General features: G+C 29.7%; 1 protein-coding gene across 1 annotated transcript; it reads right to left on the reverse strand.

The window, feature by feature from the left end:
* Positions 1-1,238: 1,238 nt before the first annotated feature.
* On the reverse strand, positions 1,239-15,950 carry LOC105138075 (uncharacterized). Its single transcript, XM_011044066.1, has 4 exons — positions 15,415-15,950; positions 14,568-14,815; positions 13,940-14,460; positions 1,239-1,954 (listed from the first exon to the last, which is right to left on the reverse strand). The coding sequence occupies exons 1-4, from the start codon at positions 15,832-15,834 to the stop codon at positions 1,515-1,517; spliced, it is 1,629 nt and encodes a 542-aa protein (XP_011042368.1). The 5' UTR covers positions 15,835-15,950; the 3' UTR covers positions 1,239-1,514.
* Positions 15,951-22,346: the final 6,396 nt, after the last annotated feature.

Genomic DNA, 22,346 nt, shown 5'->3' on the forward strand with positions numbered 1-22,346 from the left:
TGCGCTTGGGATGGAATCATTCCTGGAGCATATACAAGAGCCATGTTCGAAAACACTGGAAGTGATAGAAATAATACATAATATGGCTCCTGATTTTTACTGCTGTGGAGCAGGAACTGCTGCTGATACAGAGGCAGTAACAAGTTTCCAACCTGGCATGAGGTCCTTGTTCAAGTCACTGCCTTATTGTAGCTGTTCATCTTTGAATGTCCAATTAATAGTCTCTGTTGCATCTTTGGCTTTGTCTTCGGATGTATTCACTTCCTAGCTGAATCTGCTCCGGGACCACACGGGCCTAGAATCAAAAGTTGATATTCAGATAAAACTTCTTCTATAGAAAGATCAGCTATTTTCTCCCTGGTAAGAGAATGGCAATTTGAGAAAGCCCACCACCTGTCCGGTTTTCAGGGTACCATGACCATGTTCTATAATCTTGGTCAGTTTTCGTATCAGGATGACATTTCTATAAACTTGTACACGTTTTGCTTGAGGAACTGAGTTTTCTTATTGTTATATTGTATTGCACCGATCACTTACACGTTTTGCTTATTGTTATATTGTATTGCACCGATCACTTTTGAGGGGTACAGAAACTCTGCTATTTTCTACCTTGGCCTCTGGTTCCCTTGCTGCCATGGCTATTTTTGTGTCTGTCATGAAGGATTTTCTGGCGATGGCTGTTTTTGTGTCTGTCATGAAGGATTTTCTGTAAGTTGGAGTTGTAGTGGTCAAGATCTTCCTGCCAGCTAGCTAATTGTTTTTTTACCTTGTTTTTTTTTTGAGAAGGTTGTATCTTGATGGTTTGACACGATGATTTTGTCAAGATTGTAGAGGTTATATACACAAAGTTTACTCCTTTGCAATCAATGGAATGTTGAACCATATATGAGTGGCAAGATCTCTCTTGTTGATCATTTATTGTGTGTCAAAACTATAAGGTTTAGTCTTTCTATTTTCTTAAAGGTATTCATTAGCATTTGTCCTTTCAGAACAGGACAGGTAATCTGCCAGTTCTTGTCTTTCGTTTCCTGAAATTCTAGTGCATTTTTTTAATAAAAAGATAGTAAAAGAAGAAGAGCATAGTTTTAGAAAGTCTACAAAACGCCGCAGTCCTTTTCATATATTTTCTTTGTCGGTTGCAATATTACCAGATAGTAGAGATTTTAGTGCCAGGGCCCATCTGCTAACTTAATATTACCAGATAGTAGACATTTTAGTGCCAGGGCCCATCTGCTAACTTCTGCAATAAGCAAATATACAGATAGCAAACCTGCACTAATTTGCAGCTAAATTTGACCAAAGGGAAATGGACGGGAGAGAGAATGTTCTGATTGATGCATCCGACAGTCCTGCCAGCTCAACCCGATTATTGCTGTATACTTCTAGGTTCGCCCACACTAGCAATTTGTAAAGGTGCTCCATAGGCAGCTTCTGCCATGTAAGTTACAGTACTGAGCCTAATAACCTCCTCAAAAAGTCCTTTGCTGGGAAATTGAGGTTTGCATTCATCCGAGTCAAAGTTTTGTCATGGTAGAACTTCTTGTGCTGTTAACTAATTTAAACCATTGGCTTTCTGGGTCGCATGCGTTATCTTTACTCAAACATTTGCAAGTATTTGTCACGATGGTGTTGTTGGAATCTATATCTAGGCAAACAGTTGTGCCACTCGAGGCGTTAGATGACAAGTGCATTTTGGAATCTGAGATGGTTTCCCATTTTGAATTAGAATCTGTGCATATTATACCAAGTTTTGCTGGTTTGGCCACATCATCTGTTTGTAAGCAGAAATATGTTCCTTTCACTGACAGGATCTTCTGGGGTGTATAGCTCCAGGCTTCAGATTCAGCGCAACGACCTAACCTTAGTGGTGCAAGCATAGATTTCCTCAATACACAAAGACCCGTTGATGGGTGGAAAATCACTTTATGTGGATTAGCTTCTGATAAACCTGGCCCTGAATTTTACACAAACGGTGTAGATGAAAGTTTGTAAATATATTAGAATAGTTTGTAAATATTGCTTAGTTTATGGTAACAAGATTGTAGTTAAAAAAATAATTAGCATTGGTTAATAATTTGTCATCACAAAGATACGTCAAATAAAAGATGTTTTAGGAAAGATTAGAATTTACACATGTTTAAATCTATAAACTCAAGGCTAAAAAAATTAAATTAACTATGCTTAAATTAACAAAAAAAAATACTTGTTAAAACACTTTAAAGTAATAAATATTTTGTTATTTTGTTATTGTCAAGGATGAATCATTTGTTTTTAAAACTTTATTACTTCTTATTTGTGCAATTAGGATGAATGCAATATGTCTCTCAAAAATTCAACAACACCATATTGATTTAGATATACTTTTACTATACTAAGGTTTTTGAACCAAATAATATGAAATTTAAATATTTCTGATGGGATCCAAGCAACACCCAAGGATCCATTGGATGTTCCAGTTGGTCCAATAACAAGGCTTAGGGCTAAAAGGTTTAAAGATATTTTTAATGGACTTATTCGAGATACATGAGTTAATGTGGATTTTGAGAGGGTAATAAATAATGAACAACATGCCTTGATTAATCTAATTCATGTTCAAGAAGGTCTTGTTGGTGGAACCAAGGTCATTACACAAGGAATTTAATTCAAAGACTTAAATCGGGTAGTTTGACCTTTTTTTATTGTTTTGATCATAAATAGAGTTACATGTTGAATTTTGGTGCGATTCTAATTGGATAGAATACTAAACTTCCATACATTTCTAAAAATATGTGGCATGCCTTCTAACTTATTAAGACGAGAGAGAACTATTTATTTGAAATTGAGTTTTATGCTGCCAACAAATTACGAGAAAAACCAACCTTGTCTTATTTTAATTAGTTGAACTATTAATCTATCTTTGTTTTGTATGGCAACATTTGTTTAAGTTTTAGACTTGTTTATTTTAATTAGTTTATGCTAATTTTAGCTTGGTTTGAGTATTATTTAAATTGAGTTTATGTGTGACCCATTAGGTAAACTAGAATTGAACAATTTTTATGAGTGGTTTTATACTTTTTTGGCTCGTCTCCAGGTGTAGGCATTGTGATTGGATGGTTTATAGTCTTGTTGCCTTAGAGTAAGTCTTTTATTATGATAAGCTCAATTTCATACTCAAACTTGAATTAGATAGATCTTGGGTTTTTTGAAAGAGTAAGTCTTTTATTGTGATAAGCTCAATTTCATACTCAAACTTGAATTAGATAGATCTTGGGTTTTTTGAATTCCATTAAATTCTACTAGGATTCGTATAAGTTGGTATTAAAACCACGTCTAATCTTAGACTATATCCTTTCAATTTATGTCTTTATTTTTCTTCTTAAAAGTTTTGGCCATAAATTAAAAAAAGAATAAAAACTAGGGTTTTTGCATCTTCTTGATTTGTTGAACAAATAATCACAAGCTTGTATTCTTATTAATGCATTCTTGAGCAAATCGACGTACACCCCTATTAATCTCTTTGATTTTTCTTATTATCGAAATATTACACAAAAAATAAATAAAAAGACAAGATAAGAGAAATCACAACACACACACATGAAGTTTACAAAAACAAAGAGGAGAAATCACAATTTTAGTTTTGGCCGAAGGTTTGCTTGCTTAAATTTTGATAATTGGACAATTTCATTAGTCTTGAATTTTTAAGTGTCTTGATTGTGTTTTCTTAATAAATTGAGTAGTTTAATTGATTTCTTTAGTTTCTTGAATTTTTTTGAATTATATCTTTAGTTATTGATAATTCATATTCACGTTATTTTTTTTCTGAATTTATTTCATGTTTTCAAATCATCATTATACTCGCATAAATTTACATTGCTATTCATGAATTTGTTATCTTATTTTTGTTTTGAAATTTTTTTAATTTTCTTGATTCTTAATTCTTAAATTTATTTTATAAGATCACTGTGAAATTTCTTAATTTATTTAATAGGTTGTTAGCTACTTTTAAGAAATATGCAAGGAAATAGAGTGAAAAAGAAGAAGAAGCATAACAAGTATATTAGAATAAAAAGCCTACAAATTGTGTAAAACATGAGTGGTGTGAGATATTATTATTTTTATTACTAATATTTTTCGTGCAGCATAACAATTTTTTTTTTCAGACAGTGTATCATAAAAAAGGACTATAACTTCATATAAGGGGATTTTGAAATATGTCAACAAATGAAATTTATGTTTGGGGAGATGATGAGTAGGTTTGAGAAATTAGAGATTAGGATTGAAAGTAGGCTTAGCAAAAAAGGTAGAAAAGTTAGGAAAAATTCAAGAAGAGTTGTTTCACCTTTGGATGAAAGAGTGACTGAAAACTCTAAAAAGAAAGCCAAAGATGATGTCTTTAACCATAGTAGTGGGTTTTATACACATAGAAATGACCTTTATAAGCCAACCAAATAAGAAGAGTAGTTAGCCTAGGGTTCAATTTGGTAGCATGGGTAATTTTGATGATGTGAGTGATTTGGATAGAAATTTAGGTGATATTAAGTTAAAAATTCCAGCTTTTCAAGGTAAGATAAATCCAGAAGCTTATTTAGAGTGGAAAAAAAAATATAGGTGATTTTTTATATCCTTAACTATTCTGAAGGAAATAAAGTTAAGCTTGTTGTTGTATACTAATTAAACTTTGGTTTGGTGGAAAAGATTAGTGGTAGATAAGAGCAGGAATATAGATAGAGTTAATATGCAGGAGGAGATGGAGACAATCATAATAAAGAGATTTTTCCCAAGCATTATTATAAGGAATTGTTTAATCAATTAAAGACTATTACTCTGGGTTTAAAGAATGTGGAGAAATATTATAAGGAGTTAAAGGTTGCCATGATTAGAGCCAATGTTATTGAGAATGAAGAAGTAACATTGTCTAGATTTTTGAGTGGGTTAAATAAAGACAACTTATATGGTGGAGTTACAACCTCATATGGATTTAGAGGATTTGGTACATTTGGTTATTAAAGTGGAGAAATAGATGAAAAGAAAGAGTAGTGAACGACTAGGAACTTATGTAGGTTCTGTTTTAGGTTGGAAAATGAATTATAGAAGAGAGTGTAATGCACTATTAAAGCAAATAGTGACTCCTAAAGCTGCCAAACTTAGCAACCCAAAGAAGCAAGTTTCGATCACTAAATAAAAGGCTAAAACTAGCATGCAAATGAAGTATAATGAAAATATTAAGTGTTTTAATTGTCAAGGATTAGGATACCATGCATCAAAATATGCAAATCAAAGAATCATGATTTTAAGTGATGATGGAAAGATTGAATTTACTAGTAAGACATCTAATTATGATGATATGCCACCACTTATGGATGATAATGATGTTGAATATGCACATGAGGGGTAAGTCATGGTGATAAGGAGAGCTTTGAGTTTTAGGTTAAAAAAGATGATGTGGAGCAACAAATAAAGAATATTTTCCATACTAGATGCTAAATCAAAAAATAAATTATACAGTATGATTATTGACAATGATAATTGTGCTAATGTTGCCACTGTAACTTTGGTTAGAAAATTGGTTAGAGTACTATAAGGCATGAGAGATCTTATCAGTTTTAATGGTTGAATGAATGTGGTGTTATTAAGGTGAATAGATAAGTGTTGGTTACATTCTTCATAGGCAATTATAATGATGAAATCTTATGTAATGTTCATATGCATTCTACATATCTGTTATTAGGAAGACATTGGCAATTTTATATAAAAACCAAATATGATGGGTTTAAGAACCTATATTCCTTGGAGAAAGATGGTAGAGTATACACACTAGTACCATTATCACCTAAGTATATAAAAAGATCAGATGAGGTTAAAGAAGGATTTTGACTAAGAATAACTCCAGACAAAACGTTATGGTGAGGAATTAAGGAAAAGTGAAATAAAGTGAGCCATGAGTTGGAAAATCAAAAGGAAAATGTTTTGGCCATTAGAAAGGAAGAAGAAGGTTCCAGCCAAATGAAAAAAAAAAGGATTAGAGGCTTTGAGTGGAGAGAAAATGAGTGGAGAGAAGAAAGTAAAGATGAGAAAAGAAGAGTAAACAAAAAAAGTTGGGAAACACCTGAATTTCTATGTAAAACCTAACGATATTAACCATGCTTATGTTTTTTGAGATGTCTAATTTTATTTATGTATAAGAAGGTATACTTTAATTCTAATTGCTTGAATTCTCGTGTTTTTAGTGTTGCAAAAATTATTTTGCAGGAATTTAAGAATATTTTTCAAGATGAGATACCTAGTGGTTTGCCATCAGTTAAAGGAATTGAGTATCAGATAGACTTTATGCCAGGAGTAGTTATACCTAATCGGCCAACATATAGAAGCAACCCAGAAGAGACTAAGGAACTACACAGGTAAATGGAGGAGTTGATGTCAAAGAGTTACATTCGAGAGAGCATAAGTCCTTTTATAGTTTATGTACTTCTAGTACCAAAGAAAAACCATACTTGATGAATGTATGTTGATTGTAGAGCCATCAATAATATCATTATAAAGTATAGACATCCTATCTCTAGATTAGATAATATGTTGGATGAATTGTATAATTCTAATTTATTTTCTAAAATTGATTTGAGAAGTGATTATCATCAAATTAGGATGAAAGAAGGTGATGAATGGAAAACTATTTTTAAAACTAAATATAGTTTGAATGAGTGGTTAGTTATGCTTTTTGGATTTACTAATGCATCTAATACCTTTATAAGATTAATGAATTAAGTTTTATGTGTATCTATTATTAAGTTTGTGGTTGTGTACTTTAATGATATACTCACTTATAGTAACGAATAAGACATGCATATAAAACATTTAAGACAGGTTCTTGAAGCACTTAGAAATGAATCCTTGTTTTTTTAATTTATATAAGTGCGATTTTTGCATGGATAAGATTATATTTATTGGTTATGTTGTTAGTGCAAAGGGCATAGAGATGAATGAGTCTACGGTTAAGGTTATATAAGAATGACCTACGCCTAAATCAATCATAGAAGTTAGGAGTTTTCATGATTTGACTAGTTTTTACAAGAGGTTCGTTAAAGATTTTAGTACATTAGCCTTATCATTAATTATAATAATTAAGAAATCAGTAGGATTCAAATGGAGTGAATAATAAAAAAATGCATTTAATTTGTTGAAATCAAAATTAATTTCAGCACCTTTGTTATCTTTACCTGATTTTAATAAAGCCTTTGTTAAATTGACATTGTTCTAATACAAGAGAAACAATTCATTACTTATTTTAGTGAAAAACTTAATGGTACAACTTTTAATTACTCGACTTATAACAAAGAGTTGCATGTTTTAGTAAGGGTTTTGAAAAATTAGCAACATTATCTTTGACCAAGGAAGTTTGTGATCTATATAGAACACCAATCATTAAAACATTTGAAAAGCCAAGATAAGTTAAATAGGTGACGTGCCAAGTGGAATGGATTTATTAAGACATTCTTATATGTGATTAACTACAAGTAAGGTTAGAAAAATATGGTTGCAGAAGCTTTATCATGAATTTATGTTTTTTTTAATACTCTTAATACTAAATTGTTAAGATTTGAGTATATTAAAGAATTATATCCTGATGATAATGATTTTGGTACAATATATATTAAGTGTAGAGTTTTGGCCAAGGATAAATTTTTCAAGCATGATAAATTTTTATTTAAGAAGAATAGATTATGTATACCTAATTGTTTTATGCGTGAATTGTTTATAAGGAAAGTTCACGGGGGATGTTTAATAGGGCATTTTGAAATTGCTAAGACTTTAGAAGTTTTACATGAAGATTTTTATTGGCCTAACATGAAAAAAGATGTGTAAAGAATTTGTGATAGATATATAACTTAGTAAAGCCTTATGTATATACTCCTTTACCTGTTTCTAGGGAACTTGTGGTTGATATTTCTTTAGAGCTCAATGAGTACACCTCACCCCACTTTTAAATCCATGTTATAATTGTAAGTAATTGTTTAATGTTGTTGTTAAAAATCATTAAATTATAATTTGAGTAAAATAAATAAAGTAACGAATATATTAAATAAAAGATTTCAAGTATTGTAATTGGATACAATAAAATAAAATATAAGATGTTATGGTGTGAATTAAGTAAAAAGAAGAGTTAAGTGACAAAAATAAAAATGAGAAGAAATGAGGGCCAATGAGTAAATAGGTAAAAAGTTAGAATATAAATGCTCTATTTTTTTTCTCTTTTGGCCATGAACTTGAAACAAAGAGGGGGGGATTGTGTGATTTTTCTACTTAAATTTTCATTCATTGCACTAATTAAAATGAGTAATTAGAGTGATCAAATTAATTAAATATCAATAGGGGGTGATTTTAAGGTGGTGAGTGCATTGGAGGAAGGATTTCAAGCTAGGGTTTGAAGAGAAAGAAGAAAAAAACTTGATTTTTCTTGCATTCTTTCCTTAAATCCTTACAAAGTGAGGTAAATAACATGCTCCAAATGATTAAGTCCTTTAATTTTATGTTTGATGAAGGATTATGTAAAATTATGATTACGTAAAGTTGTGAATTTATGTTATAATGGATAGGAAAATTGCAAATTATGTTTGAAATATTTAGATAGCATGAATTATGATTGGATAAGTGTTTGATTTGAAATAAAAAAAAACAAAACTTATTTTTCCCTATTTCAATTGAATATTTGGCTAAAAGAGGAATAATTTAGGGAATTGGAGGTTTAATACAATTGTTTAGAAAATATAGGAAGATAAAGGTTTATAAGTGTTATTATATAAATGGAGCAAGAATTTTTTCAATGAGAAAAGAAAACTCTTCAATTCCTTCCCTAGGTTATTTTCGACTAAATGGAGAAGAAAAATTAGAGAATGGAATTCTAATAATATTATTGAGGAATCTTGCCAAATTGAAGACAATTAATGTTGATAGGTTAAATTGAATAGGGACTTTTACGAAAAAAATAAGTAAATATTAAAAAAAAAAGGGTTTATCCTCCTTGAATTATAAGTCAATCAAACTTAATTAAGAGTGTTGGATTTAATCAAAGAATTTTTAATAGGTATTAGAATTTTACCTGTTCGAATAAATAAACAATGGCAAAGTAATTTTTGTTGGTATATAAGAAACCATAAGACCTAATGAGCAACAAGGGACCTCCTCTCGCGCATAGACACTAGGTAGATTTTTGACACTTTGGAGTAATTAATTAGTTTATATTTTTTTATTGTAGAAGAAATTTTGTAGATTGTAAATTCTAGTGCTGGTTACTGGAAATAAGGCCTTGGTGAATAAGCAAGCCTTGAAAAAATTATTTCTTGATTACTGGAAATAATGTTCTCTTGAATGTGCAAGCTTTGAAAATTATTTCCTGGTTGTTGGAAATAATATCATGGTGAAAGGGGTAAGCCTTGAAAAAAATTATTTCCTGATTACTGAAAATAATACTCTAGTGAACTGGCAAGCCTTGAAAAATTATTTCTTGGTTACTGGAAATAATAACCTATTTAATGGGCAAGCTCTTGGTTATCGGAAATAAAAATAATACCCTGTTTAATGAACAAGTCTTGAAAATTATTTCCTAGTTATTAGAAATGATGTCCTGGTGAATAGGCTAGCCTTGAAGATTATTTTCTGATTACTGAAATTTATGCCTAGTTGAATGACCATGTTAAGAAAATTAATTTATGAATTAATGTGTTAATCACTTGATATAGAATAGATTAATTGTAAAACTTTGAAATTAAATATACTGGTTTGTGGGAGACTCTTGATATTTTTATTTTAGTAGATTTATCTCTATGTCTAAAAGAGAATTTATGATATAAATTTTTAAAAGAAAATAAGATAATTTATTTGATGATATAAAAGTCACTTTAATGTATATGAATAGTTAGTCCTTCATTAATTACTTATTGAAATGTGTATTTTTTTAATCATGTTTTTAGGTGTATCAAAGTAGATACTTGGGTAAATAAATTTGTTATGTGATTAATGTAATTGGAAAAACTAATATTCTGTTGTAATATATTTCCATATCTAAAATTTTTAATATTTAACATATTATCTTGTATATGATGTAATTTATAATGTTATTATTATTATGTTGAATTATGGTTGGTTGTATATATATTTTGAACGCAAATGCTTGAAAAAAAAAGAGACGATACATGTTATAAATTTATTAGCTTTTATCATAGTGTTCTATAAAAAAAAAATTGAGATTTTGAAATATACTTGAGTTTTGAAAGTTCAAATGATAAGAAAAATATTATGATTGGTGTTACAAGTGGAGAAATGATTGAGTCAAAAACTTGATATCTAAAAAATACAAAGAAAACTCTATCAAAATTTCATGAATATATATTTGTAGTTATCAAACACACACACACACACACATATTTGATAACTACAAATATATATTTTATATTTTGAGTTTACAAGTTGAGATTGTTACAATTGTGTTTTAGATGTTTTTAAGGTTTTGATGTTTGTTTTGTTTATTTTACTTTTCCCTTTTCTATCCATTTTTTATGTCCTTTTGTATATTGTTCTTTTATAAGCTGGTTTTGCTAAGTTATAGCTTTTACATATTCATGTAATAGCAGCTTGGAATGAGTGTTTTATTAACATATTTTGTTTTGTTAGATTTTGGGTACTATTACATTGGTTTTTGGGTTTTTTTCTTTCTCGATTCACTTTGAAGTATTTTTTGCTCCTATTTGTGTGATGTTGAAAAACCTGGCTTGGATCCAAGTTTTGCATAATGAATTTCTCTTTTGATTTGGAAGCTTTACAATTTGTATTTTGTGTATGAAAAATAATGATTTAGTGTTTTTTGTTTTTTATTTGAGATCCAAATAGGTTTAGTTTTGATAATGTGTTTTGTGGGGCTAAATAAGCATGTTATAGAAGTTACATGCATATATTTTTAGGTTTTTGGTCTATCTATATTTTTTCTAAAAATGAACCTAGAGTGCCAGTAGATTAAAATAGCTATAGGTACTAGTTTTTAAACTTGTTTTGATTCATTGTTGTGTTTTTAGGTTTTTGGTCTATTTATATTCTTTCTAAAAATGAACCTAGAGTGCAGTAGATTAAAATAGCTTTAGGTATTAGTTTTTAAACTTGTTTTGATTCATTGTTGGTTTTTACAAGTTTACATATCATTATCATTAAATAATCTAGGACTTTCATGAATTAAGAACACACTTTAGTAAGTTTTAATCTAGGGTTTTGATTTCAAACCAAACCTCATTCTTGACAAAAATTATGTTTGTTGAATGCTAATTAATGCTAACAGACCCTTGATTTTTGTTTTGCAAATATTTGCAAACAACATTATGCTTTTATTTGTTTAAAATTTAATCTTTTTTATTCATCACATTTCGGGGTTAACAAAGAACGTTCACCGTGTTTTTCATTTTGGTTTGCATTTAACCCATACTTTTTAGAAATTTGAGTTTGTACTTTTTGTAAAAATACAAAACTTGTAGAATGTGAGAAATTAATGGAAATGGAAGAGTGTGTGTGTGTTTTTGCATTTTATTTTATTGTGTTAAATGAATGATAAAAAAATGGAAAAGAAAATGCTAAAAAAAAATTCATTAACCCAAATGTTTTAATTTTATACGGCTAAATTCTAAAAATTTAAAGTATATTTTCTAAAAAAAATTGTATTTTTTTATCATGTTTTAAAAAATAAAAGATGAATATCATAACTAATTTATGATCATCCATTAGAATTTGATCAAAATTTAAAAAATACCACAAAAATTAATTTGTTTAATTAATAATCGGGGTATACATTTTGCAACATTACATCTATGTATGATATTAAATTAAATGAATTAATAGCAATACGCATTAGAAATTAGTTGTATCTAGTAAATACTTGCGATGTTAAAATTTGAGTCTTTGAACAGTTAATATTTAACCTAATAAAATAGAAACTTTCTCATGAAAAGAGATCTATCATAAACCTTAGACAAGACAAACATAGAGAAACAAGACCTAAAAAATAATAAATCAACAATGCAACTTACCTTATATTGGGTGCACTGGAGGTAATGTGTATTTTCCTTGCATAACTAGTTCTCTTATCCAAGCTCTCGCAAGCCATAGGTTTTCTAGTGTCGTCCTTGATACTATGTGAGGACTCTTAACCTTATGATTAAACCCAAAACCCCTTTTAACTTTAGAAGGCAGCTCCGTTATATGATGTTATGCACATCACAACAACAACAACATTTTATTATGTTGTGGTGGTAGTGGTGATGATGATGTTGTAGTAAGAAAACTTGTGTGCTAATTATAAGATTACTAATAATAGTGTTATTAACAATAATAATAATGGTAATAATAGCCGTAATAATAGTTTGTTATAATAATAATAATAATAGTTCATTATTCGACATTAGAATTATAAGAGATTAAGTTTCAATGTTTTTTCATGTATAATATTTCTATTCTAATAACCAGGATTATGGGTTTGAAAAATTCATATGACCTGATGTTTTTTTTTTAATTTCTTGTCTTATTGTTTTTTTTCTTGATTTCATTGTTTAATATTACTTTTTTAAAATAAAAATCAATCATTTAGGTTTTCTTTGTATTTATTAAACAAACCAATTTATATTGAGTTAACTTTTATATATTTTTGTAACTCATGCTAGGAAAAGATCCAAATCAAGGGATTTCAAGGTCTTTTTTTAGGGTTTATTAACATTGATAAAACAATCTCCATGCTTTTAGATTTCTTTTTTGTGTTTTAAAAAAAATAGTTCAGCATGCGGCAAAACACAAGCTAATAGACTAATTATATTTAAACATGAAAGACAAAATCCATGATTATACCAACAAGTTTGCAAATAATATGCATAAAATGAAGATATAAATATGGTTTATAAAAACTTAGTTCATAAAATATATATCATGCAGCAACTCAAAAATATTCAAATATATTACATAAATTATAGCTTTAAAATAAAAAGAAAAAAAATATAAAATTATAGACAAACCAAAAGATTATAAATTAAAAAATATAGTATTGAAATAAATCCATATGATTAATTTTTTTCTACATGATAAACTAAACAAAGTCTAATATATATAAAAATAAAGCCTTAAGATTGTAAATCAAAGTTTGTAAATATATTAGAATAGCGTGCAAATATGCTTAGTTTATCATAACAAGATTGTTGTTAAAAACATTAATTAGCATAGATTCATAGTTTATCATCACAAAAACATAAATTAGTTATGTTTAAATTAAAACATAAAAGATAATTACTTGTTAAAACACTTTAAAGTAATGTATCTTTTTGTTGTTGTTAAAGATAAATATTTTATCTTTAAAGCTTTGTTACTACACACTTGTGCAATTAAAATATATGCAATATATCTTTTAAAATTCCAACATCATTATCCTAGTTTACAATCTAAACCAAGGTTTTCAAACAAAAAAAAAATAAAACTCAAATATCTCTTAAAAATATGAATATAAACTCTAGATTTTGGAGGAAACCAAAATATAAATTGAGAATAAAATGCTAATGAGAAATAATGTGTAAAAATCTGAAAAATTCCTGGATTAAACTCTTTATTTATCTTTTTTTTATAATAAATTTTGAAACTGAAAAAGTTTAAGAATTAATTCTTAAAATTCTTATTAATTTTCACCCTTAACAACCTTTATAAATCATGAATTAAATCTTTATAAATCAAGAATTAAATCTAAAAAAATTAAGAAATTTTTTAATAAAAAAACTAAAGTTCTTTAAAATTAATATCTTATTCATTGATAACTTGTTTAATGAAAAACAAATTTCCAACAAACATGACCTTAAGGATCGACTACAAAAAAAAACAATTGAATAGATCAAGAGCATAAGATTAAGATTTGAGGAATTTATAAGAAGTGAAGAAGTCACAAATGCTATACCTCGAAACGGAGATTGGATGGCAGATATAAGCTGCAAGAATGTTGAATTCCTGACCTCACGCCAATCCAAATTCAAAACTCCATAGTACTCATTCATCCCTACAACACCTTGCCTCAAATAGTAGCTTCCAACTAGTGTCCACAGAGCCCAGTCCAAGTCAAGTTCAGCTGCAACACTAAGAAAGCATCCCAAGTACCTATTATCATTAACATTTGTGCCTCTTTGATCCACCCCAAACTCACTCACGAACAGTGGCCAGCCTTGGTCCAACAAAAATCCAGATACCCTCATCATATTATCCACCACTCTTCCACACACTTGGTTCGAGTTGCCATTTTTCCATCCCCCCCCATCTGTAAAGCCATACCAATGCACTTCGAACACTATTTTACCACTAAATGTTAGATTCACCGGTCGATTGCGCAGGAAAGACAAGTCTTTGTCATAATTCAGGCCCGATAGAATGACAATAACATCGGGGTTCGCTGAGTGCACTGCTTCAGCTCCTTTTTGCATGTACCTGGCTCATGTCATTAGCATGAAAACGGATCATTCGATTTAGGAAGACAACAATTGATTCAGGACTAATATTTCTTTTTTCAGAAAGATTCACCGAGGACAAATTACCTGTACCAATCATTGACATTTTGTTTCGGGCCTCGAAGTTCATTCCTCAAGCTCATGCCCACCACATTAGGCACACCATTAAACATGCTCGCCATTCTAGTTAGGCCCGTGATCCATAGATCCGGGTCGAAATATTGGTCACCGAAGAAGCCATTGCCATCAGAGTTACTGCAGCACCAACCAGGCTTGCTTATGTGATTGTCCAATATCACCATCACATTATTGTTCCCAAGACTAGACACCACTGCCTGAAACACAATTATGTTGTGTTTAATTAGTGTCAGAGACAAATATAGAAGAGATAAAACCGTATTTGGTTTAGGAAACGTATAATAAATGTTTTTAAAACAATTTTTTTATTTATTTTTAAAAGAAAGAGGAAATACAAGATGCTTGTCTTTTTTCAGCTGGCTGTTACATTAAACTCAATTTTCATTTCTCTCTGGTTCTTTTTCAAGGAAATTAAACTGAACTGAACTAAATTGATAGTGTAATAATGTTGCTTAAAGTTTCACTAAACCAACGACATTTAGCATGACTAATAACAATATCATTATTATCGCCGGTCACAATCCATCCATCATCATTCCAACTTCTTCTTATCTTCTCAACCACCATGTTCTTATGTCAACTACTCATACTTCAATTACAAAACCCACAACTACAAAATAATTTAGGCATTTGGATAACTGAGTACTTCAATATGAAAAAAATGTGGCAAAGAACATGATGCAAATTATCCTGTAGATACCGCAACTTGCTAAGTTTTCATGGTTCTGTCTCATTTTAATCTTTACTGTTAGGTGATGTCAAGCAGTGGTATAATTAGCATTAGAGCTATAATTACCTGGTAAACGTCAAGGAGGGAGAGATCAATGATGGAGGGGTTGTTGGCCTGGATACCAGATATTGATTCGAGGAGACCATGGCTTTGAAGCGATTGTCTTACAGTGAGGGACCCCAGAGTGTCATTGGTTACCAAGAAAACTGGCCAAGTGAGTCTAACGCAGTTGAACCCCATGGACAAAATCCGCTTGGCAATACCATCCATGGGTTGCTTGCTAAGCCCCTCGGCTACCATGACCTCAAGATGTGATACCCAATTCACGCATGCCAGCTTCACTCTTTGCCCGTTTTCGTCCACGATCCACCGTGAGTCAGTTGACAGAGGGAGTGCAATGACTTGCTTCCGTGGTATCATCACATCAGAGAATGTTATAAGGACAGAGAAGATGGAGAGAAATGAGAAGAAAACAAGCCTCCCCATTGGTGGACTATTTGTTCTGCCTCGGAGGTTTTCCAAGGGCGGAGCTCCAAGTCCTTATTTATATCCTAGGAATACATTCCGTTTTGGATTTGAACTATTTTTTTTTTTCTGTCTTTATTTGTGCAGTCAATGTGAATGCATACAGTTCCCCAATCACGTGCATAGTCTTAACCATAAATTAAGGAGAACAAAGAGGTACGCTGCGTATTTGTTGTGAAATATCGTCGATTCCGACAACCAGATGGATTTAAGACAACCACCAGAATTAAACACAACCAAGCACCGACACAAACACGGTTGTGGCTTAGTATTGACTACCTATTTCACCCCTTGCTTGGCGGCAGTTTGAATAATATGTATTCAGTAAAAAAAAGAAAAAAAAAGGAATAAACAGATATTCTCAATGCATTATTGTATATAAAAAGATTCTCATTCATCAATAAAAAAAAACTTATAACTATGATACTTATTTCTGAACTCCAAGATGATGCATATTCTTCTTTAACCAACAGTAGGAGTTTAGTTCTTGTTTGTTAAAAATTTAATAAAAATTGAGAAAAAAATATTTTTTGAATCCTATTTTAGTTGTTTTCTTCTGTTTTTATCATCCTTCTTTGTTGCTAAAATTATCAGGTTTCTTGAGCTAACTAAAAATCTTTATAATACTAAATTCATTTCCTCTTTACATAGTCTTTAAAGTTAGATAAATCATTTAGAATTTGCACTAAAAAACTAATTCTACTACTGTCGCAATTCTTTTATAATACTAACTTTGTTCCAATTTATACTTTGATTTTGAATTGGTTTCGTGCAATATCTGACCATCCCAACTATATTTTATCATTTATGACATGTTAAAGAATTGATCTATATCTTTATTGGGTCCTAGAGCCCACTGTTTTTATGTCAAACTCTTAGTCAGTTTGGTATGCTAGGCATTGCCAATTTCCAAATCAGATTAAGAGACCTTTTTTACTAAACAGATTGTGGCCAGATTTTGTTCTTAAAAAAGATTTTATTTCAATTTGAATCTTTCATGAAAGTTGTAGTTTTGTACATGTAGATCAATTTAGATTTTTAAATCGCTTGATTTTGATATTAGAAGTTCAAGATATTTCCATTTAAATATCTAGTGTGAAAGTAGAGAATCCTACCATGAGAAGGATTCTAGCTCGAGTTTTTGCACTAAAGACTGATCATGTTGATTAGTACTTAAAAATATATTTTTATCAAGGTTTTATATCATCATTTTACATTTGAAGTATCAATAACCCCTTAACTAGAGTATGTTTTATAATAACATATCTAATAAATATAAGATACCTTTAATTTATGGTAAATGTTCATATTAAATGCAGACCTTTCACATAAATGAAAGGATTGATTGGTTTAACTACTGAAATTGAAAAGACAAAGAGAGGGCTAAACTTAGAAAAGAGATGCTGGTTCATTTCAAACTGGAATACTGTTCAGTCATTAGGTCATGTCTGAAGCTATAGATCCTGAATTTCAGTTTGTTTTATATAGCTAGAAAGCTAAAAGTCTGAAGCTATAGATCCTGAATTTTAGTTTGTTTTATATAGCTAGAAAGCTAAAATATAGACCTAAAACATTCATAAATAGTCCAAGACACAATTTTCCCATTTGGAAGTTCAAATCTTAGCATTAAAAGAGAAGTACAAATATATCTTGCAACCTATACACTATTTAGTGTTCAACCTATATCTCAAGTTCTAGAAGTTCAAATGCACTGATTCTTTTTTTGTTGAAAAGCTTAGAAAATTTTCTAGAATTTTCAAGAAGATAATCTGTTTAAATTCTGATGTTAGTGATGATGTTTTCTCCATACAAAAAGATAAGGATTGTTACCAAAATCAAGATGTGACCATCAACTCAACAATTAGTCATTAAATCAATAGTTCCAAATTTTAGCCCATAAAAGGAGGTATTTGCCATGCATTTAGGCATCTTGGTTTACAGATCAAGATCATGTTTTTACTCTCTGTTTATATTATTGTAATGCTTAAGTTTTGCTTATATTAATCTCTTGTTTATATGTTTCATTTCCTTTCTTTTACTTAGTTAACTTATATCTTATTTATGTTCTTATCTTGTTTATTTATGTTTCTCTTATTCATTATGTTTGGTTAAGTTTATTATGTTAATATGAAAATCTTAGACTAATGGTGTAAGAATAATCATAGTATAAACTCAACATGTTAATGTTTGAAACTAATAAGTTTTGTATTTGTTATCTTATTCACTCTTAATAGTTTGCTTATTAAATGGTTACTCTAGATTAATGTTGTATAACCCTTGTTACAACAAATACTTAGCACTTTCATAATTCAACTGTATGGTATAACCTACACATGTGTTATGAAAGAAACTTGATTTGTTGTTAATATAAGTTATAATCATGAATACTTGACAACATTTATAAATATTAGCATTATTCAAATAAGATACCTAATGTAATTATTTTTATAATTTATAATCCAATTGGAACCTCATTTGTGTGTGGTTTCCAATTGAATAATAAAAAGAGTTTATACTGTACTTGCTTGGAATACCATTAGTGGATCTTCTAACCTTGATATTTGTTTTTATCATTGTTTAATCCTCACATTAATCTTACATCTCAAAGTCCTCTTTAAACCACCACCACCTCCACCATTATTATTATTTATAATTTATATAGTTAACTTTATTATGGTTCGATCACGGTCTTTCTGAGTTATTTATTACTTCTACACTCCTACACTTGAGAGAAGACATCAATCTTTTGGTCATGTCAAGTTTTTGGTGCTGTTGCCAGGAAGGTAAATTCTTGTATAAATTATAATATTTATTTTATTTTTTCCTTTCACTTTTCTTGTATCTAACTTTTGTTTATTTTGTTTTGTTTTGTTTTCTTCTTCCATTTATTCTCTTCTTACACGTGCATGAGAGTTGGTCACGTACATTAAGATTTTATAGGGTATCCTCATTATTTTTAAAAAATATGATCGAAAAAGATAACCAACCACTTTATAATGAGAATAATAAGAATAACTGTTTTCTTCTTCCATTTATTCTCTTCTTACACGTGCATGAGAGTTGGTCACGTACATTAAGATTTTATAGGGTATCCTCATTATTTTTAAAAAATATGATCGAAAAAGATAACCAACCACTTTATAATGAGAATAATAAGAATAACTATGTGAGAACACTTAGAGATTACATGAATCCCACAAGAACAAGTGCATCAACATGCATAATTACCCCCCTAATATATCTCATTTTAATTATAAGCTTGGTATTATTCAACTTTTACCTTCTTTTCATGACTTAGAATTAGAAAATCCATACTTGCATTTAAGGAAATTTAAGGAGGTCTTAAATTATAGTATGAACACAATTAGATTAAAGCTTTTTCTTTTTTCATTAAAAGATAAAGTTAAAATATGGCTACAAAATTTGAGATCTGGATCCATTCATGTTTGGGATGAAATGCAACAATAATTTTTGAAGAAGTTTTTTTCCATTTTACAGAACAAGCTCTTTTAAAAGATAAATCACCATTTTTACTAAAAAATCAGGAGAAACATTTTATTAACGTTGTGTAAATTATAGTATGAACACAATTAGATTAAAGCTTTTTCTTTTTTCATTAAAAGATAAAGTTAAAATATGGCTACAAAATTTGAGATCTGGATCCATTCATGTTTGGGATGAAATGCAACAATAATTTTTGAAGAAGTTTTTTTCCATTTTACAGAACAAGCTCTTTTAAAAGATAAATCACCATTTTTACTAAAAAATCAGGAGAAACATTTTATTAACGTTGTGATAGGTATCGAGACTTGCTTAATACTTGCCTTCATCATGGTTTTAAAATATAGAGATTGGTTTCATATTTTTATAAAGGGTTAACACCTAAAGATAGACAAATGGTGGAATTGATGTGTAATGAAACTTTTGAAGATAAAAAACTTAATAAAGAAATGAAGTACCTAGACTTGCTAGTTGAAAATGCTCAAAATTAGGACATTATAAACACTTATAAGGCACCAAGTAAAATTCAACCTTATACATCTATTGGATGAATGTACAACGTTAGGGAAGATTATAACCTCCAAGTTAAGTTTGCATCTTTAGATAAAAAAATCGAGGCACTAGAATTGAAAAGGAGTGGTGAATTAAAATCTGTTCAAAACATTGTATGTCAAATCTATGAAACTAATGAACACGAAAATAATGACTATCTAAATTTTTCTTTTTTCAAGGAATGCCTCCATGAACAAGCTCATGCTTTAAACAATGTTTAAAGGTCAAATCATAACCTATACTCACAAACAGATAACCCTGGTTGGGAAATCACCTAAATTTCAATTGGAAGAGTGATAATAATAATGCACAAACTTCATAGCCACTGTTTCAAGCCCATCATAATTTTCAAAATTCTCATAGATATGCACCTCCTTATGCTTCCCCTCCTAAAAGAAATCTTGAGAAAACATTGCATGCATTCATTGAAAAGCATGAGACAATTAACACTCAAAATGCTCAAATCATGATAGATCTAAAAAATGCTTTTGCAAAACTCACATCTGCCCTCAATTTTTTAAAAAAGGTAAGTTTTCATTACAATAAAATCTCAAGGGGCAATACAATTCAAGTAGCTTTAGAAGTGAACACATGTATCAAGTTAAATTAGTCATCACTCTTCGCAATGATAAGGTTATTGAAAAACCCACTCTTGAAATTTATGAGAAAGATGACTAGTCAATCTATCAGGGTAAGGAAAGGGTTGAATTTGAACATTGTAAAGAAAAGACTGATTCTTTATTAGCACTTTCATTTCTTCATGCCATGACTAAACAAAGAAATGTCAATCACAACTCTGAAATCTTTAAAACTTTCAAACACATAAGGATCAAATACCTTTATTCGATGCTATTAAACAGGTGCCTTCTTATGCTAAATTTTTTAAAGATCTGTGCACTGTGAAGAAAAAACTAAATGTGAAAAAAAAGCCTTTTTAGCCAAACAAGTAAGTACCATTATTCATAATAATAATGCTTTGAAATATAAAGACTGTAGTTTTCTTATAATTTCTTGCTTTATTGAAGAGCATAAAATTGAAAGAGCTTTACTTGATCTTGGAGCTATTGTGAATTTCCTTTCATTTTTAGTTTTTCAAAATCTCAATCTAGGTGAAAATTGCTACCACAATCAATTGAGTCCATATCTTCAAGTGTTCAACCACCAAAACCTGATTTGAAATCATTACCATTCAACCACTAAAACCTGATTTGAAGTCGTTATTATTCAATCTCAAATACTTATTTTTGGGAGAAAGTGAAACTTTTCTGGTAATAATCTCTTCCAAACTTAATGCATATCAAGAAAGTAAATTATTACAAACTCTAAAGATGCACAAAAATGCATTATGATGGACCATAACTTACATAAAAGGAATCAGTCCTTTGATTTGCACACACAAGATTTATTTGGAGGAAAATGCTAAACCCTCTAGAGAAATGCAATGAAGGCTTGATCCTATTATAAAAGAAGTAGTGAACAATAAAGTCATTAAGCTTCTAGATAATGGAATAATTTATCCTATTTTTGACAACAAATGGGTAAGTCTTACCCAAATTATACCCAAGAAGTTTGGAGTCACTGTGATAATAAATGAGAAAAATGAGTTAATTCCAACTAGGATTATTATTGGTTGGCGCATGTGCAATGACTATAGAAAACTTAATTTAATTACTAGAAAAGATCATTTTCCTTTACCTTTCATGGATCAAATTCTAGAAAGAGTCACATGTCATGAATTTTATTGTTTACTAGATGGTCACAGGTCATGAATTTTATTATTTACTAGATGGCTATTCAGGTTATAACCAAATTAAAATTACATTGAAAAATCAAGAGAAGATTCTTATCACATGTCCATTGGTTCTTTTGCATATTGAAATATGCCTTTTGGATTATGTAATGCACCAGTTATGTTTCAAAGATGCATGTGACATGAATAAAAGATTGATGTCTTCTCCCAAGTGCAGGAGTGTCGAACTAATAAATAATCCAGTAAGACCGGGGTCGAACCACAGGAAGGTTAATTGTACAAATTATAAACAATAATTATAAACAACAACACAACAACAACAGTAACAACAATAACAACAATCATATTAGTAGTAGTAGTAGTAGTAATAATAATAAAGAAAAAGAAGGAGAAGGAGAAGAAGAAGATGAGAACTTTGAGATGGAATATTAATGTAAAGATTAAACAATGATAACAATAAATATCAAGGTTAGAGGATCCACTAATGATATGTCAAACAAGTATAGTATAAACTCTTATTATTCACGTGCAAACCACACACAAAGGATGTTCCAATCAAATTATAGATTGTTAACTAACATGACTAAAAGATTGATGTCTTCTCCCAAGTGCAGGAGTGTCGAAGTAATAAATAACCCGGCAAGACCGGGGTCGAACCACACGGAGGTTA

Source organism: Populus euphratica, unplaced genomic scaffold, assembly GCF_000495115.2.
Source record: "Populus euphratica unplaced genomic scaffold, PopEup_1.0 scaffold317.1, whole genome shotgun sequence".
Taxonomy (NCBI): Eukaryota; Viridiplantae; Streptophyta; class Magnoliopsida; order Malpighiales; family Salicaceae; genus Populus; species Populus euphratica.

Bases quoted from the DNA above. Each gene is read 5' to 3' on its own strand.
- LOC105138075 (XM_011044066.1), bottom strand. From the start codon at position 15,834: ATGGGGAGGCTTGTTTTCTTCTCATTTCTCTCCATCTTCTCTGTCCTT. The intron at 14,816-15,414 runs GTAATTATAGCT...ATTGTGTTTCAG, and splicing joins CCCTCCTTGACGTTTACCAG to GCAGTGGTGTCTAGTCTTGG. The intron at 14,461-14,567 runs GTAATTTGTCCT...GACATGAGCCAG, and splicing joins AATGTCAATGATTGGTACAG to GTACATGCAAAAAGGAGCTG.